The 19,751-nt window shown below is 39.3% G+C and overlaps 1 protein-coding gene across 5 annotated transcripts in view; it reads right to left on the bottom strand.

Annotated features, from left to right (window-relative positions):
• The window catches only part of LOC146561219 (uncharacterized), a 106,492-nt gene that overhangs the window by 69,508 nt on the left and 17,233 nt on the right, over positions 1-19,751 (bottom strand). For 4 of the 5 annotated variants that reach the window (XR_014894849.1, XM_085297105.1, XM_085297104.1 and 1 more), the window contains 4 exons: positions 16,751-16,795; positions 14,119-14,163; positions 4,564-4,617; positions 2,738-2,773 (listed from right to left, as the gene is read on the bottom strand). Coding sequence is in view for 4 of the 5 variants with exons in the window: in XM_085297105.1 (XP_085153231.1) it covers positions 2,738-2,773; positions 4,564-4,617; positions 14,119-14,163; positions 16,751-16,795 (180 nt within the window). In the remaining variant the exon portion in view is untranslated. The remainder of the gene's footprint in view (positions 1-2,737; positions 2,774-4,563; positions 4,618-14,118; positions 14,164-16,750; positions 16,796-19,751) is intronic. The other variant, XM_085297106.1, reaches the window with a different exon arrangement.

Here is a 19,751-nt window from a genome sequence, read left to right as displayed (position 1 = left end):
CAATAACGAATTGAGCCTACACACTGTGCCCACACAGTCACAATGCAGTTAGATCTGTAAGTTTTTGGACAAAGACGCATTATTTTTTTCTTGTTGTAGACATGCCTCTGCACACCTCTGCAGTGCATTTGAAATCAAATAAGCAGTATGTGATTGAGGGACAGACTTTCAGCCTTAATTCAAGGGTTTTTGGGGTTTTTTTTAAACTGTTTAGGAATTAAAGCAATTTTTGCTCCCATGACAAAGCAGAACTTTCACCATTAGCAGGAAAAACCCCCCAAAATAAACCTATAAGCAATCCAGCAAAAACTTTAAGGGCGGCCAAATCAACAGTCTGGTGCATTGTTAAGAAGACTGAATGCACTGACCAGCTCACCAACAAGAAAAGACCTGAAAGACTACAGAAGACAACTAAAGCGCACAATTGCAGAATGTTTACTTGGTTAAGGAAAAAAACTTCACAGCATCTAGCCAAGTTAAAAACAACCTCAAGGCGGTAGGACAGGGGGTCAGAGAGGGCCGGAGCAATTTGGAATGGCAATCCAATACCTTCGGTTAATGAGCAATTAAATTTGATCGGCAGGTTAATGCATATTACCCTTAAAATCAGTTAATTTTTTTGTGTGCAGCAGCCTTGCCTTGCTTTCGGCGAAGGTGTGGAGATACTCAGTAATATGCTCAGTAATAAGAAAATAATGACATCCCACGACCTGCTTACACCTTCAATACATTCTTTATATTCTCCTTTTCATCCCAGAGATGATTCATGGTGCAGATGTAAATCAAGTTTCAATTGCAGTACTCATCATCTATCTAGTGTTACACAAGAGGAGCCAGCATAAACTCATTAACATTTTTCTGTAAGTGGTAGGCAAGAGCTCAACAAATATCACAAAGCAAACACACTGCATCTGCACAGTTTGTCACAAAACGTGTCTGCTAGGAAAAATGTACAGCTCCTGTATGTCTTAGGGAGAGAAAGTTCATGCGTGGCACTCGGAGACTGAAAGATGAGACGAAGATGAGAGATTATTCTCAAAGGTAAGCACTGCTCAGCAAGTTGAATTTTATGAGCTGGAAATTTAAATCTTGCATGTAACGTCTGCATTCACTTCAGTTCTTAAATCAGATATTCAATCCCAATGTGACATGCTGCAGAATTATGTTTTTGTGAAATTGCTTGCAAAACAAATTGAAGCAGGTCTTTGTGTTACTCAAGCTGATTAGTTTAACTCACTGAATACTGAGTGAATCTGTATTGAGTGAATATCGGAGTACCAGCACAGGTGAGCTTGGACAAGAAAAATTATTATGGGACTGATTTCTAAGTGATTCTTTTCCCTGTCTTGCACCACCACATCCAATCTGCCAAATCCCACTAACCCTCTCAAGTCTACAACAGGGGACAAAACCACTTGTTTTGTCCCCTGTTGTTCTTGATAGCAATGTTGCCATCAAGAATGGGAATATCAGATTAGACTTTGCTAGAAAAAATCTACAAAAGTGTGCACAGTTCTACCAAAAATAAACAAATATTTGGATTTATGGATCCAGAATAATGGAAAGAAAAAAGCTATGAAGAAGGAGAGAAACACTCTGTCAAGATTGATGGAGACACTGTTATGGCATGGGCATGTGCTGCATGACTGCCAGTGGAACCGGATCACTAGTGTTTAAAGATGATGTGACTGCTGATAGATGTAGCGGGATAAACTGTGAAGTGTACGGGGATATACTCTCTGCTCAGATTCAGCCAAACATTGAAAAAAAATCCTGATCAAGCAGAACTTCACAGTGCAAATGTGTAATGATCCACACTGCAAAAGCAACCCAAGAGTTTCTCAAGGCAAAGACACTGGATATTCTTCACTGGCCAAGTCTGAGCTCCATATAGATCATGCTTTTCGGATACTGAAGACAAAACTGAAGGCAGTAAAGGCCTACTGGAGCTTCTCAGTGGAAGAAATATGGCATTTGGTGATGTTCAAGGTTTCTAATCACATCGTGACTGTCTGATTTAAAATCTACTGTGGTGGTGTGCAGAGGCAAAACTACAAAAACTGTGTTATTGTCCAACAAATTATGGGGCTACTTGTTCGTACTGTAGGTGACTAGACAAGTAAATACACTTAATGTATATGTGGTCTGCTACGGCTTCTGTTTGGTTGTGAAGTGGAACTTGTGTCTGATTTTATGTTTTCTTTCTGCTAGATATTGCCAAACAAGAGAAATATACAAGACGTAAATCCTGGTGTCATTTCTCACGGGTGTCTGTAAATGCACAAAGTCTGCAGGGACAGATACCATTCCAGTAAGTGCTTGTCTCACCCGTGTAGGATACAGCCAGTGACTACCTGTCAAACTCCACACCCAGCCCGAGGCTTGGAGCTCCATTCTTCTCTGCCTGGCTGCTCATGCCTATCCTTTTTGGCTCCAGTGAAACCGCCCACTGAGCCCTATCTATCTGCTCCTCGTTTGACCCATTCCCAGGCGACGGTAATGTGACACAGAGAGCGTTCACCGGAGTGCCCCACTTTCCATCTCTGTGGGCCAGATGTTTTAACACTATGTGTAGAGCCTGCCAAAAGGCTGTGGTATTTACAAAGCTCAGTTTTGCCATTTCATGCATCTCATTTCATACCCTCATAAGTACATTTTAACATCACCACTTTATTTGAACACACACACACATACACAGATGGCATAATGAGATGTAAATGAAGAAGTGTGAACTTACAGGCAGCCCTGGAGTTCCAGGCAGACCCGTATCACCCTGTAAGAGAAGACAATAATTAAAAATAAATAAATAAATAAATAAATAAATAAATAAATAAAATGCACAGCATTAACTCTTTATCATACTCAGCTAAATTTATAAAATCTTTTATTGACTGATAATCATTAAACCTAAAGGCCATCTATCATGTTTGTGAGAAAAAACCCTGAAGGTCAGCTCATGTAAGATGACATTTCATAGCAGGTATATTCAAATATAAGCACTATGTACGGTAGAAGGCTATTACCTGGTATTTACACTATGTCCTTACATGAAGCATGTCTGATGACTTTCACATTGGCAGGTGGGCCATTAAATGTGACAGGCTTTAAAACAAATGCAGGCACACTACATCATGAGAGAGCTTTGCAGCATTAACAAGGGGGAGGCATGATAACACTGTTCGCTGACTGTTACATACAGGCGGTCACAAAAAGTCATATAAGGAAGGAGAAAACGCCTTTTGATGCCAACATAATGTAATGTAAGCAATGAGCTCACATCCTTTTTGCTGACTGTCTTGTTTTTTTTGTCTTTTAAGATAAAACTTGTAGATCACTGTTCACTATTACTGCCATCCTACCCCCTCTTAACAGCAGTCCCAACATTTATAAAGCACTGAGCTGAGAAATAGATGACTTTACTGCTGCCAATATTCTTTTATCAGATGTGCATGAAAGGGGAAAAAAAAGAAGAAGAAGAAGGTGTTTGTAGTTCATATCCATTTTGTTGTCTAAATGAATGTCACAGCTAAAATATGCCTGCTATGGGATATTCAGGGGACTCATTACTTTATGCTTCCAAATCTGCCTCTGTCTGTCAGCTTCCATACAAACAAACGCTCTCTCCACCCCCTCTCTCACCCTCCCATCCGGAAAACAGGATAAAATACGCTGTGATTCTCTGTTGTCTTCACAGAAACACACAGACCTCATTATAACTTCAAGGCTGGCAGACAGTGCATTGCACCTACAATTATGCGGTGAGTTCTACCAAAAGGCAACAACAACAACAGCAAAGAGAGAGAGAAAAAAGGGGGAAAAAGCCCTAATAAGGGAAGAAAAATAAAAGAGCAAGAGATATGGCAACTAATTATAGGAAAAACATTCCAACTCATATATGGGAAATAATCCCACTGTGGCATGAAAATAAAAGTTTAAAAAGACCAATATTTTCCACATCACTACAAGAGTTAATCTAATTCATGTCACTGATGAGAACAAGGTTTTGCATCAAACTCTTGTCTTAAACCCCAGACTTATGGAACCAGCTACAGCCACCTGTGCAGGGCATACCTATGCAACTATTGTATTCCTAGAATTAAAAACCTAATGTCAAATACTATTCCTATGAGTAGTCCAGCAAACTGCAGGCAATGGTATGCATTTCCCATTTCATCTCTAAGCTTCAGTATCAGAAAAGACCTGTTTAGAAAGGGAAAGATAAAGGGATTTGTTGGGCATGCCCATTACAAAAATATATCACTTTGAATATATAAATACTCCACAAATAGAGAGAGTGGACCATTTTCCCTCTGCCAGGATAAAAGCTACTCTATACGGCCATCAATAAGGTCTTGCTAAGTTATGAAAGCCATAACAATATCCTTTAGTTTGCCATGTTTGGAGTAGCAATTCACAGCAGCACTTCAAACAGATGGACAGCCACATTATCGAGACTGCAGCTCATGAAAGTAAAGCAGATTCCCTGATGACAGAAAAGCAAACTACGAAAAAGATTATTGTTCTAATGTTTTCCAGCCCAGCATGTACAGCAGACTCACTCACTTTGGTTCCTTTGGGACCAACTGGACCAACTGGCCCTGAGTCACCTTTCAAACCCTGGGGACAAAAAATATACAACACATCTTTTCTTCATTTTTCCTTTTAATGAGAATTATGGAATTTAAAAAAAAAAAGTAATGAAAAATACCCCGGATGTGTTACTGTATGTCAGTATGTTGACACTCAGAAAACAAATCTACCATGCAGATGTGAGATTCTCATGCCTGTCACAACTGGTCAATGAGAAAAGAGCAGGTGATGTCAGTCACAGGACACTCAATGTAGCTGAATTATGGGGAGACGCTCATGATTAGCTGGTTACACTGTCTCTACCCCCCAGCTCCTTCCCTCTGTGTTCCCTTGTTGCACTTACATTTAGCAAGGACAGTGACTGTCATTGCTTTTAAACCTCAAAGCAAAGAACCTGGGGGTGGGATTGAACCAATGCAAGCTCGGGGCAAAGTCAAACCTTTCGGTGGTGAACTGTGAAAGTACGAGGACGGCTCAGATGAAGAGTGATAGCTGATGAATGAGGCTTGACACATATTGACAGGCTAAATTTGCAGCGAGCCTTGTTAGGTGTGACACATTTGGGCCAGTAGCACCAACTCTTTGAAATAGGTTAGGGGGGAGCAGGGAAGATGGGGAGCGTGAGCGGGCTGTAAAATGACTCAGAAATACAATAATTTGTCATGGTTAAATTTAGAGTCAGATAGGCTATTAATAGTGAATTATATATCTGGAGAGGATGATTACCTACCCTTATCACATTAAGTCTTGCTACCAGAGACAAATTCATTGCCTGTTCCCTGCAAGCCTTGTCTTCAGCCACACCATTCAGAAAGTAGACGCCTTGCTAACAGTGGTGGAAAGTTATTTTCTGTAAGATAACGACAGCTACAGTGAAGCCTCGCTTTAAATTGCACCAACAGTGAAATGACAACGACGTGATTTTATCAGACTGCATCAATTTATGTGGTCCCTCAGCCCACATGCACTGTCAATAATAGAACAGCTGTCTCATAGTTGCACATGTGTGAGCTCGGTTCTTTCTTTAAATCAACAGCCTAACCGCTTTGCTGGGGCAATCTGACACAAGGGAATCCAGAAGCAAATTCCCCTCTTCAATATTACCAGAGCTGTGGCAGAAATTAAAGAGCATCGGAGCGCAAGGCTCATTTGATAACGAGGATGAAAACAACTGCAGATTCTGTCGATATGAGAGGACTTATTACAATGAAACGCCTTTTGTAATATAAACATGTTTTCTTGTTATTGTGATCTGTAACAGCTATTTTAGAAAAGGAACCATTAGGCAGGTATTGCTGCTTTTCACAGCTCTGTGTTTTTGGGTTACTGGGAAATTTTACGCACATATCTAACATCACATCACGACACAATATTTGCAATTTGACAACTTCTTGTTGAGGTCATTTTTGTTTTTGAGGTTTAAATCTGGGTTTGTTATCAAAAGAAGACGATTTAGAAATCATTACAGGTTTCTCACTGACAAATGTTGTTAGTAGATGTTAGAGCTGCGGTTTGCATGGCTCTGAAACAGTAAGCTAACAAAAGATATTTTAGTATAGCTGTGCTTCATTCTAATTATCAGCCATTTGTTATCACTCCTCCATACAGCTTAAATCTATATGAGCGCAGGACATTATAGCTACGGGCAATTTTCTATTCAGTTGTCTGAAGTTGAAGATTGACTGAGACTGTTTTGTCAATCCCACGCTGCTCATTCCTGTAAGCCACTATTAAAAGATCATTAGCAAGCTCTCTAACAAAATGTTATCGCCCTCCTCTTCATTCCCATAGAGGATTGCTCCTAACCTTCAGACTCAGACTCAACCCTCACTCACAAAGTTATAGAAACATATTACTTACTCCTGCCATTTCCAATACATTTGTACATTTAAATTGAATAAGACCCATATATTGGCATCTTTTATGACAGTGTCACAGACTATTTGTTCGACTTTTTCATTTTGAATTGAAATGAAGGATCCAAAGCTTTCCACTACACTGACACAAGATAGCAATGGATTGCATGTTACGTCATATAATGATGTAGCATGTCAGTCAGAAGTCTAAATAATCATCAGTTTCACAGGCTTCATAATGATCTTACCCATGGCATGCCACACCACACAAAATAAAATTCCAGGGTTTTAAGTTTTGTAATTTAGGTTTTCTTTGAGATTGGTTTGTCTATATTCTCAGCTAGTTCTGGGTTCACTAATTGTAGAATTTTGAACATTTTCCTAGTTTACAATCTATTTTTCTGGTATTAGTATAGCATTTTAGCTATCAGCATTTTGTTCTGTTATGATGTTGTTCGTTTTGCATTCCTGATAGTGACTTGTTTCTTGTGTCATTTGTTTAGATTTACTCTGTCCCCGGTGTCTTTGTCTTGACTGCTGTCACCTTTTTCTTGTTTCCCAGATGTTTCCAGTCCCCTCAGTAATCCTTGTATAAATAGCAGTATCTTTCACTTCTTCCTTGTCACGCCGTACTGTGTAGTTGCCTGTCTGTCTCCCCGCTGAGCTTCCTAGATTTCTTGGGATTTTCAACTCAGTTTTGCCTCCGTTTTAGATTTATGTTTCTAACTTCACCAGCTGCAATAAAGAATTGCCTTCCACTTGAGGTCCGCTTCTGCCTATGAGTCCTGCATTTGGGTCGTCTGACTTCAATTTCTCAAATATATAACATCATTAAACCAGGGAGTGATGCTGATGCATTTCTTTAATTCAGTATTAATAAAACAGCAGGATTTCTTTGTAATCTTATATTCGTGTCAGGCTGTTCACATGAATAGACGATTCATTCATTCTGAACTTTTCAGGATTTGAGAATTTCTTTACAATAAAAGGGGAAAATTTGAAGGCTTTTAATAGGAACTGTGGCCTTCTGCTGCACTTTTTTCCCCAATTGTAGACACAAAACAATGTGTTTACTAAAGAGCTGACAGGGAACTGCCATAATTCAAACCGAATAATACAAGTGTAATAAGCTTCTGTAAAGTGGTGAGCTATTTTTCAGGGGCACCACATGTTCTTGTCAAAAATTCAGGTCAAACAAAAATTGAGTCAGCCCACAAGTCACTCTCCCACCTTATTTTAAATTATAGTCATTCACACAGTCAAACTAAGCTCTGCAACTGCCATAGCCAATCTGCGAGCTACAAAAAGGTTTCCTTCTGGTAAATATTTTAATTAAAAAACTTAACAAAGTAGCTTTACAGAAAAAAGTTAGAATGTCTTAATTCTTCCAAATACTAAAAATACACACTGTAGTAAAAGACACATTGGCTTAGAATATAAATTTGCTTGATCGAAAACTTGGCACATCTGTGCAATTGTTCTGACCTATAAAGGTTTATAAGATATGCACTGCAGGCCTACACATCATCTGGAGAACAACCAGAGCAATTAAAAAGTAAGCCTTCATATTTTTTTGGATGACGTTTTTGGCAGCCTTGCAAATTTTTCGTTAAGCATTTTTCACAGATGTACAAAAATGAAAAGATGGGGAAAAATTTACCAGTTAATAAGCTTTTTTCTTGTTTTTACATTTCCCTGCAGACAATCAAAGTACAATTCAGAACTGTACTTTGAGCCTGTTGACTAAAGCTTTGGTATTAAATAGCCATAATGTGACCTTGTGGATTTCAAACTATAGCATCAGCACCTGGTGCTTTAATAATAATAATAATAATAATAATAAATTTTATTTATGAGCGAATTTTAAGTCACCCAAGGACACTTTACAATAGGATAAAACACTTAGTAAAACAATGGCAGAATAAGAACAATAAAACAGAAGCACAAGATAAAATTAACAAACAGTGGATTCACAGTGAATATGCAGATTTGAACAGATGAGTTTTGAGTTGGGATTTAAACTGGGGGAGAGAACCAATGTTTCTTATTTCTGGGGGCAGAGAGTTCCACAGCCTGGGAGCAGAGCAGCTGACAGCTCTGCTTCCCATGGTGGTGAGGCGGAAGGAAGGTAGTGGTTAACAGGTCAGAAAGGTAAGGAGGAGCGAGGTTATGAATGGCCTTGAAGGTGAGCAGAAGAAGTTTGAATATTATCCGGAATTTCACAGGGAGCCAGTGAAGTTCCTGAAGAACAGGGGTGATGTGCTGGTAGGAGGGGGTTCTGGTGATAATGCGAGCAGCAGAGTTCTGAACCAGTTGAAGCTTATGGAGGGATTTTTGGGGGAGACCACGCAGAAGAGAATTGCAGTAGTCAATACGGGAGGTAACAAGGCTGTGGACAAGAATGGACGTAGACTGGGTGGAAAGAGAAGGAAGCAATCTGTTAATGTTACGTAGATGGAAGTAGGCAGAACGGGTGAGATTATTGATGTGAGATTTATAGGAAAGTGAACTGTCTAGGATGACACCAAGGCTCTTAACCTGAGGAGAAGGGAAAACTGTGGAGTTATCGATGGTGAGTGAGAAATGGTTCGCCTTCAAAAGTTTGGATTTGGTGCCAATAAGGAGGATCTCAGTTAAATGTACAAGAAAATTGCTGAGCAAAACAGGAAAACGAAATACAAAGAAATGCAAAAAAAAAAATCTACATATATAATATCATATTTTTATGTTGTAGTAAAGCTACTTTTTGATTTTTTAGAAACAGTACTAATATTTTTGTAACACACTGGTTTGATAACCATTAAGAGTTAATAGAAAAAGGTTTCACTTAATTCCACTATCTCCTTTAGGATATCAGAAGTTCAGACCAACTATTTTAAATAATCTCTTTCATAAAAATAGATGGAACCACTTTTTCCATTCAGCCAAAATCTTTTTTTTTTTTTTGGTGTTGATGTTGTTACTGTTGCAAACACTGTACATTTGAAACCTACCAGTTTTACACAGTTGTCAGGGTGTAAAGCTATCCCAGAATGCCCTCTGAGTAAGTTAAATGTCAGACACAATACATACGTTTGTTAATAGGAAAATGGTCAAATCAGATTCAGCACAAAAGTGGTTAAAAGGAAAAACAAATACACTATACTACCATTTGAATCCATACACCTATATTTTTTCATTATAAGTCAATGTGCAGTTTGAGCCATTCATGTACACAGTAATTACATGAAATATCTCCAACAATATGTAAAGTGATTCCTAAGAACAAGCCCGTTCTTAATTTATTTCAAGGAATGGATAAGATACTAAGTCAAAAGCAAACAATTAATCAAAATGCAAATCAATGAATGTAGGCGTTAAAGAAGCGGTGCTTTAGCGATTGTTCTGAAATAATGCTGTTTAAAATAATCTCGGCTGACCGTTGCTAAATTGCTAAAATGCTACCTGAAGAGAGAGCATCTAAAAAAGTGCATTTTTATTTCTTTTTTATTATCCTTCCTGCTACACTACAGCATGGTTAAGAGGCTTTGTCTCTATCTAATGGACTCAGTCGTGAGCCCATAGGCTTAATTTAGGTGCACGATGACAAAGAGCGAGATGCAGACAGGGGCCGGATATATTGTTAGCTTCTGTTGCAAGCTTGGGGCTTTGTTGCATTTACAGGGGAGGATAAAGGAGGCAGAAGGGGCTGGGAATAAGTTGGTGCTGACTGTGTGGCAGTTGTTCCTGCAGCACGAGGTCAGAACACTGTGGGGAGCTGTGTACACTTGCCTGCTAATTACACACACCACTGTGTCTCTTCGCTCAGGTAGCGGAGACAAGACAATCTGGCAACTCCCCAGCACAAGACAACTAAAGCAAGCAAATAAACAGAGCCAGAGAAGTAGGGATGAACAAATGCGGTCTAATTGTGTTTACTTTTACCTTTTACCAACTAGAGCAGCTGCAGGTCGGTGCCCTTGTCTAAGAAGCAGGAGAATGATTGCAAGTTCTAACTACTGTAAACAACTTAATCATCACAAACAAGGTTTGGCCTTATTGAGTGAAGGCTAAATTAAAAACTATAGTAAGTATTCTGAATGCTATGGTGGGGAAATGCTGTTACACCGAATGACAGGCCTTTAAAGCTCCATGGAACAGGATCTGTAAGTAACATAGATATCTTGAGTGCTGGTGTACAAATGCCATGGAGGTTACAGAAGGAAATGCCTTTTGTGACTTTCCCTTTGCTCAGCAATGCACTACCCCGTACATTCTGATATAAGACTAATCACACTGGCATCGGGCTGTAGCACTGACAGCTTCTGCACTTTCTGAATAAGTACAATTTACCCAGGAAACCCAAACAATGGCTCGTAGTGCGAGGATATTAGACTACACTGTCACAGATCATCTAGAACAAGGGATATCATGTTTCATCGGTGTGACTAGTCCCTTGTTTTTTCCTATGACACTTCACTCTTCAGCTGAACATCCTGTCTCCACGAATGTAACTTGAATTACCCACAAAGTAACACGTCCCATCCCATAGGAGGTGTATCTGCAAAATGATACCGGAGCACATGCTCATACACAGAATTCCGGCTTCTCGGGTGTCTACTCTAGCTTTAAATAACACACCAGCTTTAAAAATGGGATATGAGCTAATTGCAGTAAAAGGACAGATCAGGTGATGAAGTCACAGGAGTGGTCAGAGTAAATAGGTTAACTGAAATCATCAAATACATTTGTGCACCATAGACAGCTTTTAATTTATTTACATTAAATAGACAACATTTTCTGCGTTGTTGTTATTAAGCAGGGAGTGTGTTTGCCGTGCTCCCTGCTTCTTACCTTCTAAATAAGCAGAAACAATAATTACAGTATATTCATTTAAAGTGACATTACAATACTAAGGACAGTATTTATTTCTCCTGCTAGGGGCTGTTTATTCGCTACAAATGATGATTTTAGGACTTTCGAGTCTCTTAGCACTAATTTCTGTAAGTGATTAACTGGAAAGACGGCCCAGCTTTATTGCAGATTTATTTAGTCGATGAGGCTCACCTTCATCCTATCACCTGACACTGGGGATACTGGTTTTTAATCCTGTAATGCTCGCTGCACACTGATGAGACATGGGGCTAGTTTAAATCCCATCTATTTGTCTACAGTGTCCTGCCATCATATTATTCGAAATCAAATGCAAGTGTTAGATCAAGAAGTCAAATGACTCACAGAGAAAGCATAGCTGTGGGAAAAAAGGGACAAACAAATAATGAAAGCTTGATTCGTACCATAATTTATTCTCTTTCTAGAAGGATACATACTGGAAACATAATCCATTGTGTTGACGTTGATGAATGGCTGAAACTTGTGTGTATTTGAAGAAATTATCGCATGACTGCATGTCATGTAGAGCATTGGAGTCTCCCAGCTTATTGTCTTGCTTTAATGACACTCAGCATTGCTATTCTGGTTCAGTGTCACTCACTGCTGTCTTCAGCACCAAGTTTGAAAGCTTATTCTGTTGTTATCTATGCTGCAATAATTACAGATGATGAGCTAGTAGCCATTTCAGAGCACGCCGATTGAATTGGTAAAAATCTCAGCTTAAAACAACTGCTCGTCAGCTGGTGGTGCAGGAGGAAGAAATGTCGTTTCAAGGGTGATGATATAGTATGTTAAAGGATGTGGCTACAGCAGTGCCCCAAAATTTCTTGTGCAAGGAATCGAGATCCTAGCTTTCTAGCACAAATTTGTAAGTTTAAGTAAAGTGGGGCAGAAAAAAAGCAATTTAGTAAATAAAACTGTTATCACTTAATTAAAAATAAATACTTAAGGCATTTGGCTTGATTTAAAGCTGTATCCACTGCAGAATAAGTTCTCTATACACTCCAGAAATTTGCTGTTCTCTAAGGAACGCGCTGACATTTTGGGAAAATAGACTTGTTTTCCTCTCCCAGCATCAGATGAAAAGATAGATGTCAGTGTCATTTCTGTGATTTTCTACAAAGACGGGTCCAAAACATGTTTACGGACCTCAGCTCAAAGGCAAACCCCAGGTGCCTCTTGGATGTACTAGCGGCAAGCTTGCCAGATAACAAGATACAGCAGGTCAGACTCGTATCTTCTTTTTCACTTTTGATTTAGCTAGAACAGCTGTCTTCAAGCTAAGCTAGGCTAAGCACGTCCAGGATCCATACGTTATTATCTATAATGGGCATCTGAGATGCTGGACCAACACGCCTGCTAGAAGCAATGCTTCACAAATAGGACCTCAATTTCTCAACTTTTTCTTTGTTTCAAATCACTCAAGGAAGTAGGGCACAGTATAATAAATCCCTTCAGCACACGCATGAAAAGCCATTTGAGCATGACCGAAGAAAGCCCCGGCGCCTAGGGATGCACAAAGATCAAAACAAGTCACTTCTCTAGGAAAACATATATCCTCACACCAAACTAGTGGCAGAGTAGTTTATGACTGAGCACCACTAACAATGACGCCTGCCACCCAGAGAAAGAGCGAGCAGAGGGGAGCAGGATCGCCTCTCAGCAGACCCTTGGTCCAATCCTGTCAATGTAGCAGCTCACTGCACTTTTCAAACAGCCGATAGCGATGTCAGTTCCAAAAGGGACAAAACAGACTATCTCGTCAAAGCCAATCCTTCCTATTTGAACCACTTCTTTAAAAATTTCTTAGGAAATAATATAAACAGTAGATGGTTTTTTTTCAGGTTTACTGTATGGCATCCAACCACACAACACTGTGTTTTTCTCCTTAAATCAGGAGCAGCGTGCACCATCGCATCGGTGTCTGACAGTCTGAGAACTTACAAGAAACAGGGAGGTAATTCTACTGGATTAAATCAGTAAATACTCTTTTGGCTGCGCACACTCATGTTTATCCGGTTTTTTTTTTTTTATCCACTTTCTCTCTCTGTTATATGGCAGATCACGGGTCCGCAGCCTGCAGGGAGGCTGATTTCTGTGGCAGCTGTTTGTTGACTCAAGTGGGAGATGGTGATGAAAAGAAGTCCCTTTATTAAGCTACTTTAAACTGACCATCTGCACAGCTTTCAGTACATCTACTGAGATTGTGCTATGTGAGCAAACAAAAGCAGTATAGCAAAAAACAACAAAGCGAGAGAAAAAAAAGGGAAAAAAAAACACGCTTTCATTTAATTTATGCTTTAAAGGAAGGAAAACAGATTTGCTTGTGGCTAAAAACGCTTAATAAGATCTAAGTGGTGCTGTTGTTGTTTCTTTCGAATGGATATGTATTCAAAACAATTATCATTTAATAGTGCGCCTTATCAGAGTGTATATTACATACATTAGTCTAATCACTGCAGCCAGATTTAAGAGCATGCAATAAAATGTAACCTAAAATGACACAGAAAGGGCTTACAGTAATTTGGGAAATGAGTTTAGTCCATTAGTATGTCAAGCCTATGGCAGCATATCAATTAATTTCACTGCAGAAGGACAATGTCGGCTAGAGCACTCCTTGCTCTGCTTCAGATATGACAAGCACCTGAAAACAGCCACACAGAAAAACTCTGCTGCGCTCCTACCCCCAGGTCATCACACAGAAAATGAAAAGCCTATAAGAATTGATTCCCTGACGAAACCAGACCTGGTTGATGTGCTAGGTATGGAATATATGTCTGCTGAAGATAGTGGTACTTACTTTCTCTCCATCGATTCCCTTTTGCCCTTCTGATCCAAGTTCCCCCTGCAATGACAAGACTGAAAGTTAAAAGGTGCAGAAAAGACCCTTGAAAAGTTTATGCTTTCATCTTTTTTTCCCCCACTCTGACACCCAGCGGTGCTAAAGTAGGGTTAAGGAGACACATGGAGGCTCAAAAAAGATGTTAGCTTTTAAAAGTTTTTAGTGTTTCATAAGTGGCTGATGAGACATTTATTGCATAAGCTAGGGAACACATTAGTCCACAAATACTTTTAATTAAATCATTAAAGAGTTATAGTGCTTTCATTTATCCCTATAAAAATGTAAGTATAAGGTCCACCCCTCTCCTTCCCCAAGGGACGCCACACTAATTACACCACTGTACAGATGCACTGGGTGGTGTATGATATTTATCATGTGCTGCTCTGGAGTTATTGTGTGGATGTTAATACACTCACATGAATACAAACAGGCAAAAAAAAGGAATAAAGTTAAATACTGAACTTCAAAGAAGTTCTAAGAATCTAAGTTAAGGATCTTGGCGATGGCAGCAGAAAAACACACAAGAATTTATTAAGGAGAAGAAAGACCACACACACCACACATCCAGGAGTCACATGCAGTATCATTTGCTATTAAGCTCCCTGCAGCATTTCTGCTTCAGGAAAGTCTATAACATGTGTGGGATTATTTGTAGTCAGTAAAAAAGCTGTTAGGGGCTTATTTCCACAAATATCTTTCTGATCAGTGATTCTTCTCAGGCTGCCCAGCCAGTGATTTCGGAGAACTGTGCCAGAAATGTGTGAGCTGTCTTGGAACCTCTTATGAAAGTGTAACCTATACAGTTTAATGACCTCAGCTGGCCCATAAAGCTCAAGCAAACTGCAGTATTACAGTGTCCAAGGGCAACCATATCATTACTTTTATAATGCCAACAGCTGCAGGAATTGTTGTTCTCACATTAAGACGACCAAAAGAGTCTGAAAATCTGTGTGTCTTAGCTAAAAGTGCCCACAGCCATCTGTAGACATCTCCGAACACGCAGCATGTATAGAGCATATGCACATACTGGATGCCCACAGATGGATGAAAGGCGAGTATAACAATAGTCCACACACACAGGTTTCAGTAAAATATGTCTGGGTCAGGAAGAAACCTTATTGATGCAAAACTGAGCAAAGCTACAAAACACTTCAATACATGGCACTGTGCATTAGCATCTTTATCAATACTACTGCTACGGCTGGTGCTTTTCTTGTGCACTGTTGTGTAACAAAATTGCTTTTGCTGGCTCCTGTACAAGTGGAGAGAGCCGTGCCATTAAGTGCTATACCTTATTTCACAAATCAAGGTTCCCGAGCAAATAAGTCGTCCCACAGTGAGCTTAACGGATATAGATCCAGGATTAAGCCATATTCCACATTCAGGAATAATCCTGTTTACTGACGATGCATAAACAGCTTCCACAACGATCTTCGGTAAAATCGATCCCTAAATTCAATGTAGTATCTGGTGGATATATGTGTGTTTTTCTTGTCTTGTTATGCATTAGCTGTGTTTTTCTGAGAATAGAATCAAAATCCCACACCCCCTCTTTCCACTCCATGATATACTGCAAGGTATTCTCAGTGTAAGATATAGAGACAACACCCTTGTACCAGCATTACTGTAAGTAGTTGGCTGGCCTCCCAAAGCAGAGGAGATTAACACATGCATCTGAGATGCCACATTTGATAGTCAACAACCTAACTGATGACAATATCACACAACGCAATATGCAAGGGAATAAATAGCAACTGCAGTGACATAAATTGCAAATACGGTAATTTTCTCAACACTATCAGGAACGAGACTGGACTAGTAAAGAACAAAACAAGTGCTGCGTCAATCTGATATGTCATATGAAAGATATCTGCATTTTTCTTGCCCTCTGAAGTTTCCTGTGAATTGCTTGTCACTCTTGAGTCCTAATTTTTACTCAGGGAGGCTGTACATAATTACATGTTTTCACAAATGCGCATCAAGTTATTCAAGTCACTTGTTTTTCACTCAACAGTGAAGGACTTCATTAAGAAGGTGCAACTGAGGCTCACGCATGCAAGACATCTTCTCAGGACAGACAGCCCAAACATCTAGCCGGGATTTCGAGTGCAGTGGCAAGGACATGATCTCTCGCTGGCGTCCCACTCGGGAAAACTGCCAACTATGTCCGGTGGGGGCACACAACCAAGCTAGAAATGCCGCTGGTTGGACCTGAACTTGGTTGGAACTGGATAGCGGTAGCCGTACTGAGCAGGCACCTTTATATTTCATTCGATTTTGATATTGCTTTGTTTTCTGTGTTGCTCTGATGAGGTCACCACAAGCAGGCCAGTAAATCAACCCAATAATGTTAGAAAATAATCTCAGAGAGGGGCACTGACAGATTCCATAAATCACTTAATCAAAAGAGCCATCTGCTATTTAAGCATCTGTATACCATACAGCAACACTAACTCAATTTGTAACTAAAACATATCTTTAAAAAAAACAAAACGTAGAGCCCGCGTTCCTCAAAGCCTTAGTCACAAGTGTGAGGGCAAAGCAACACTGAGGAGTGTTAGCTTTGTAAGTCATTCAGCGAGTGACCTACCTTGGGTCCTCCGTTTCCTGTAGGCCCAGCCTCCCCTGTGTTCCCCTGCAACAGGAACAACACAGGGACCTGTTAGTGAAAGGTCTCTCGTTCACACATTAGTGAATAGCTTTATGAACACTTGTCATTTCAACAACGATCTCGCTCCTACAGCTGCTCCAAGAGTTCTTGCTGACACAGGACCTCAGCAGCTGCAGATCAGGATACTGTTTCTCAACAACTGGAACGTGCATATCTGAACCCCATTAGGAGTCATCATATTGTTTTAATAACTGTATTATTTTTAGAAAGTTAGACAAGACAGGGCAAAAAAGGAAGAGAAGTTTAAGTGTCTTAAGGGATATACTTTTATAGACAGTAAAGACAGACTGGAGAGAGGATAAAAGAAAGAGGTACTGTCCGCAGTGCTGCTGAGAGGAGAGGCTGGACTGTTATTTAGCAAATTAAGCAAATGTAGAACATGCTGCAAGCTAAGAATCTAATTAAGCATAATGTCCATTCATTGTGACATCTTCATTACGAGCCCTGTTTGCTGGCTCTCAATAGGTTTGTTTGGAAAGTACAAGAAAATGTTGCTAACTTAACAAATGAATTGCTTTCTAGGCTGGAGGATAAACGATGAGCCTTATTATTGCATCCATTATTCTGAGCATGTCCACTCTACCTTTTAAAAATACAAAACATTTGATAATTCACTGGTCATGTGAACAATTGTAGCATGTTAAGCATTCATATTAGACGCGAGACATTCATGCATTGTCCGTGGTATGTATATTTCACAATGCTGTCAGCCATTCATTCTTCACCCACTAAAGTTTTCTTTTCACCCACTGACACGAACCTTTTAAAAAGCTAATAATAGTACAACACTTATTATTACAATAGGAGCAATGAAAGGTTTTGACAGCCAATCAAAGTGTTAGTGAAATAATAAACCATCTTGAGTGAAATTCCTATTATAACTCACTTTAGAGGTAGAATGGGTATAAATTGAATTAGGGGGTACTAATTGAAAACACAAGCCATAAGGGCATGAGAATTGTAAATGGTGCAAAACAAATTATGGGTATTGTAAAAGGGAAAGAAGTTTTAATTTCGCCATTACGCCTCTGTTTTATTTATTTATTTATTTTTTGAGCAAGTACATGCAGGAGCTGTAAATCTAGTAATACCAGGGTTTATGTGCAAGGCCATAGAAAATGGATTTCCTTTCAAGTAAGCTGCATTCTTATAACCCACTACTTATCTGTTTAATTTCCTGAGGGATTCTGGATTAATCATAGCAGTTTAATCCCTTTGCACTGCATTAGAATCCTCCATCAAACTCTCACTGTAATGCGGGATAGTACTTTCTGTCAGAGTAACACAGCAAAAGTAATCCCCACCCATTTTCCCAAGAAACCCTCTGTGTAGGTCACGATGATTGGCCTGCACTTCTCATTTTGGTTGTTTAAATGCTCTAAATTGCCCAGATGTCTTTGATTAATCTCTACAAAGTCAATCTAAATTGTTAGTAAGTATACTCGGACTATTTTTAATCTTATACAGAAGGAGATTCTCAAGTCTTATAAGATTACCTCAATAACAGAGTTTTATATGACTTTGTTACCCCTTGTTAAATGTATTGTAATATAAATCAGAGTTTCTCATTGTTTAACTGTCCCATGAATACTGGGCTAGCAATATGACAGCAACATGTGGGTCTTGCCAAACTAAACAAAGCGTTTAAGAAACCTATAGGTCTAGTTTTTAGTATACTAATGTATAATTCCTTACATAATTTGTCCATTTTCCCATGATCTGAACATAAATTCCTATCTGTAATCATGGAGGAGCTAAAGATTCCTTACAAAATCCTGTCAGAGGCAACAATCAGGACGGAGAAGCTTGTGTTAAAAGGACAGAAACACAAAGGTATCCTGTATGCAAGTCTTTACATCAAGTGGCATGATGTGTAAATGTTGTACCTCCATACACAAAACAATTTACTTTCATGGCACCAACTTTGTAGTGTTATATATAGGAACAAGCAAATAATATAATAGGAAAACAGCTGGCGAGATGAAATATAATAAGCCGTCTAACACTTAAGAGCAGATAATAATTTAATTGAGTGTGGTGGCATCACACGAAGCAGCAGTCCCCCCCCCCCCCCCCCCCTTAAACAGTATGCGGTGTATCGTTGTGCACGTAACAAAAAAGCAGAAAATAAATTGCTTAGGGAAAGGTACTTTTACATTTTAAAAGCCCCTAAAAAATTAGTTTGGTGAACATTTATGCAGTTTTACAGATATGCACAAGTCATAAGTAATGATGTCTCTTAAGACTGAAGCTCTGGAGCCAAGGATTTGTAAGTTGGTAGCTACATCTCTTCAACACTTGCATTTCTCCCTCGCTTCCTTTAGGTTTCCATAATGAAAATCATTCTGGACCTTTGAAGCAGGCAAAGCCCTCCACTGCGCAAAATGAACTATGATGGCTCAGACTGCACAAACACTGCCCCATTGCTTGTGAAAAATCGCACACTGAAACACACACCCTACTCTATCTCATAACAAATGGAAGTTCTAAATGTTGGCTTAACTTAAAATAGATTTTTGTAAATTGGATTTTGAGTTTGTACAGAAATGATTCTCAGAAAGCATCCTGAATGTGGTCTGACAACGCAAACCTTCAGCTCTTCTAAACATCTAGCGCCTGTAAGTCCACTCCACCAGGGAGAAACAGGTAGAAACTGGCCTTAGAAACTCAGGGATCAATGAGAATTAAATATAACGTAGAAGAAGTGAAATGCTACCATAATATACCACACAGATGAATCTACAACAAGGCCAGTGTAAATAAGATAAAATAAATAAATAAATGACTGACTATCAAAGCATAATTAATATTATAAGAACAAACTGCCACTTGTGTAGAAAGGTTAGCTACTGTCAGTGAATAGAATACAGCCTACACTGTTTGACATCACATGTAGATCAGCCTGACAAATCAAAATCAT

Source organism: Mchenga conophoros, linkage group LG13 (genome assembly GCF_057382185.1).
Source record: "Mchenga conophoros isolate Kocher_MC1m ecotype Shallow Benthic linkage group LG13, M_conophoros_male_GT1.1, whole genome shotgun sequence".
Taxonomy (NCBI): domain Eukaryota; kingdom Metazoa; phylum Chordata; class Actinopteri; order Cichliformes; family Cichlidae; genus Mchenga; species Mchenga conophoros.
This window is presented reverse-complemented; position numbering and strand designations above follow the sequence as displayed.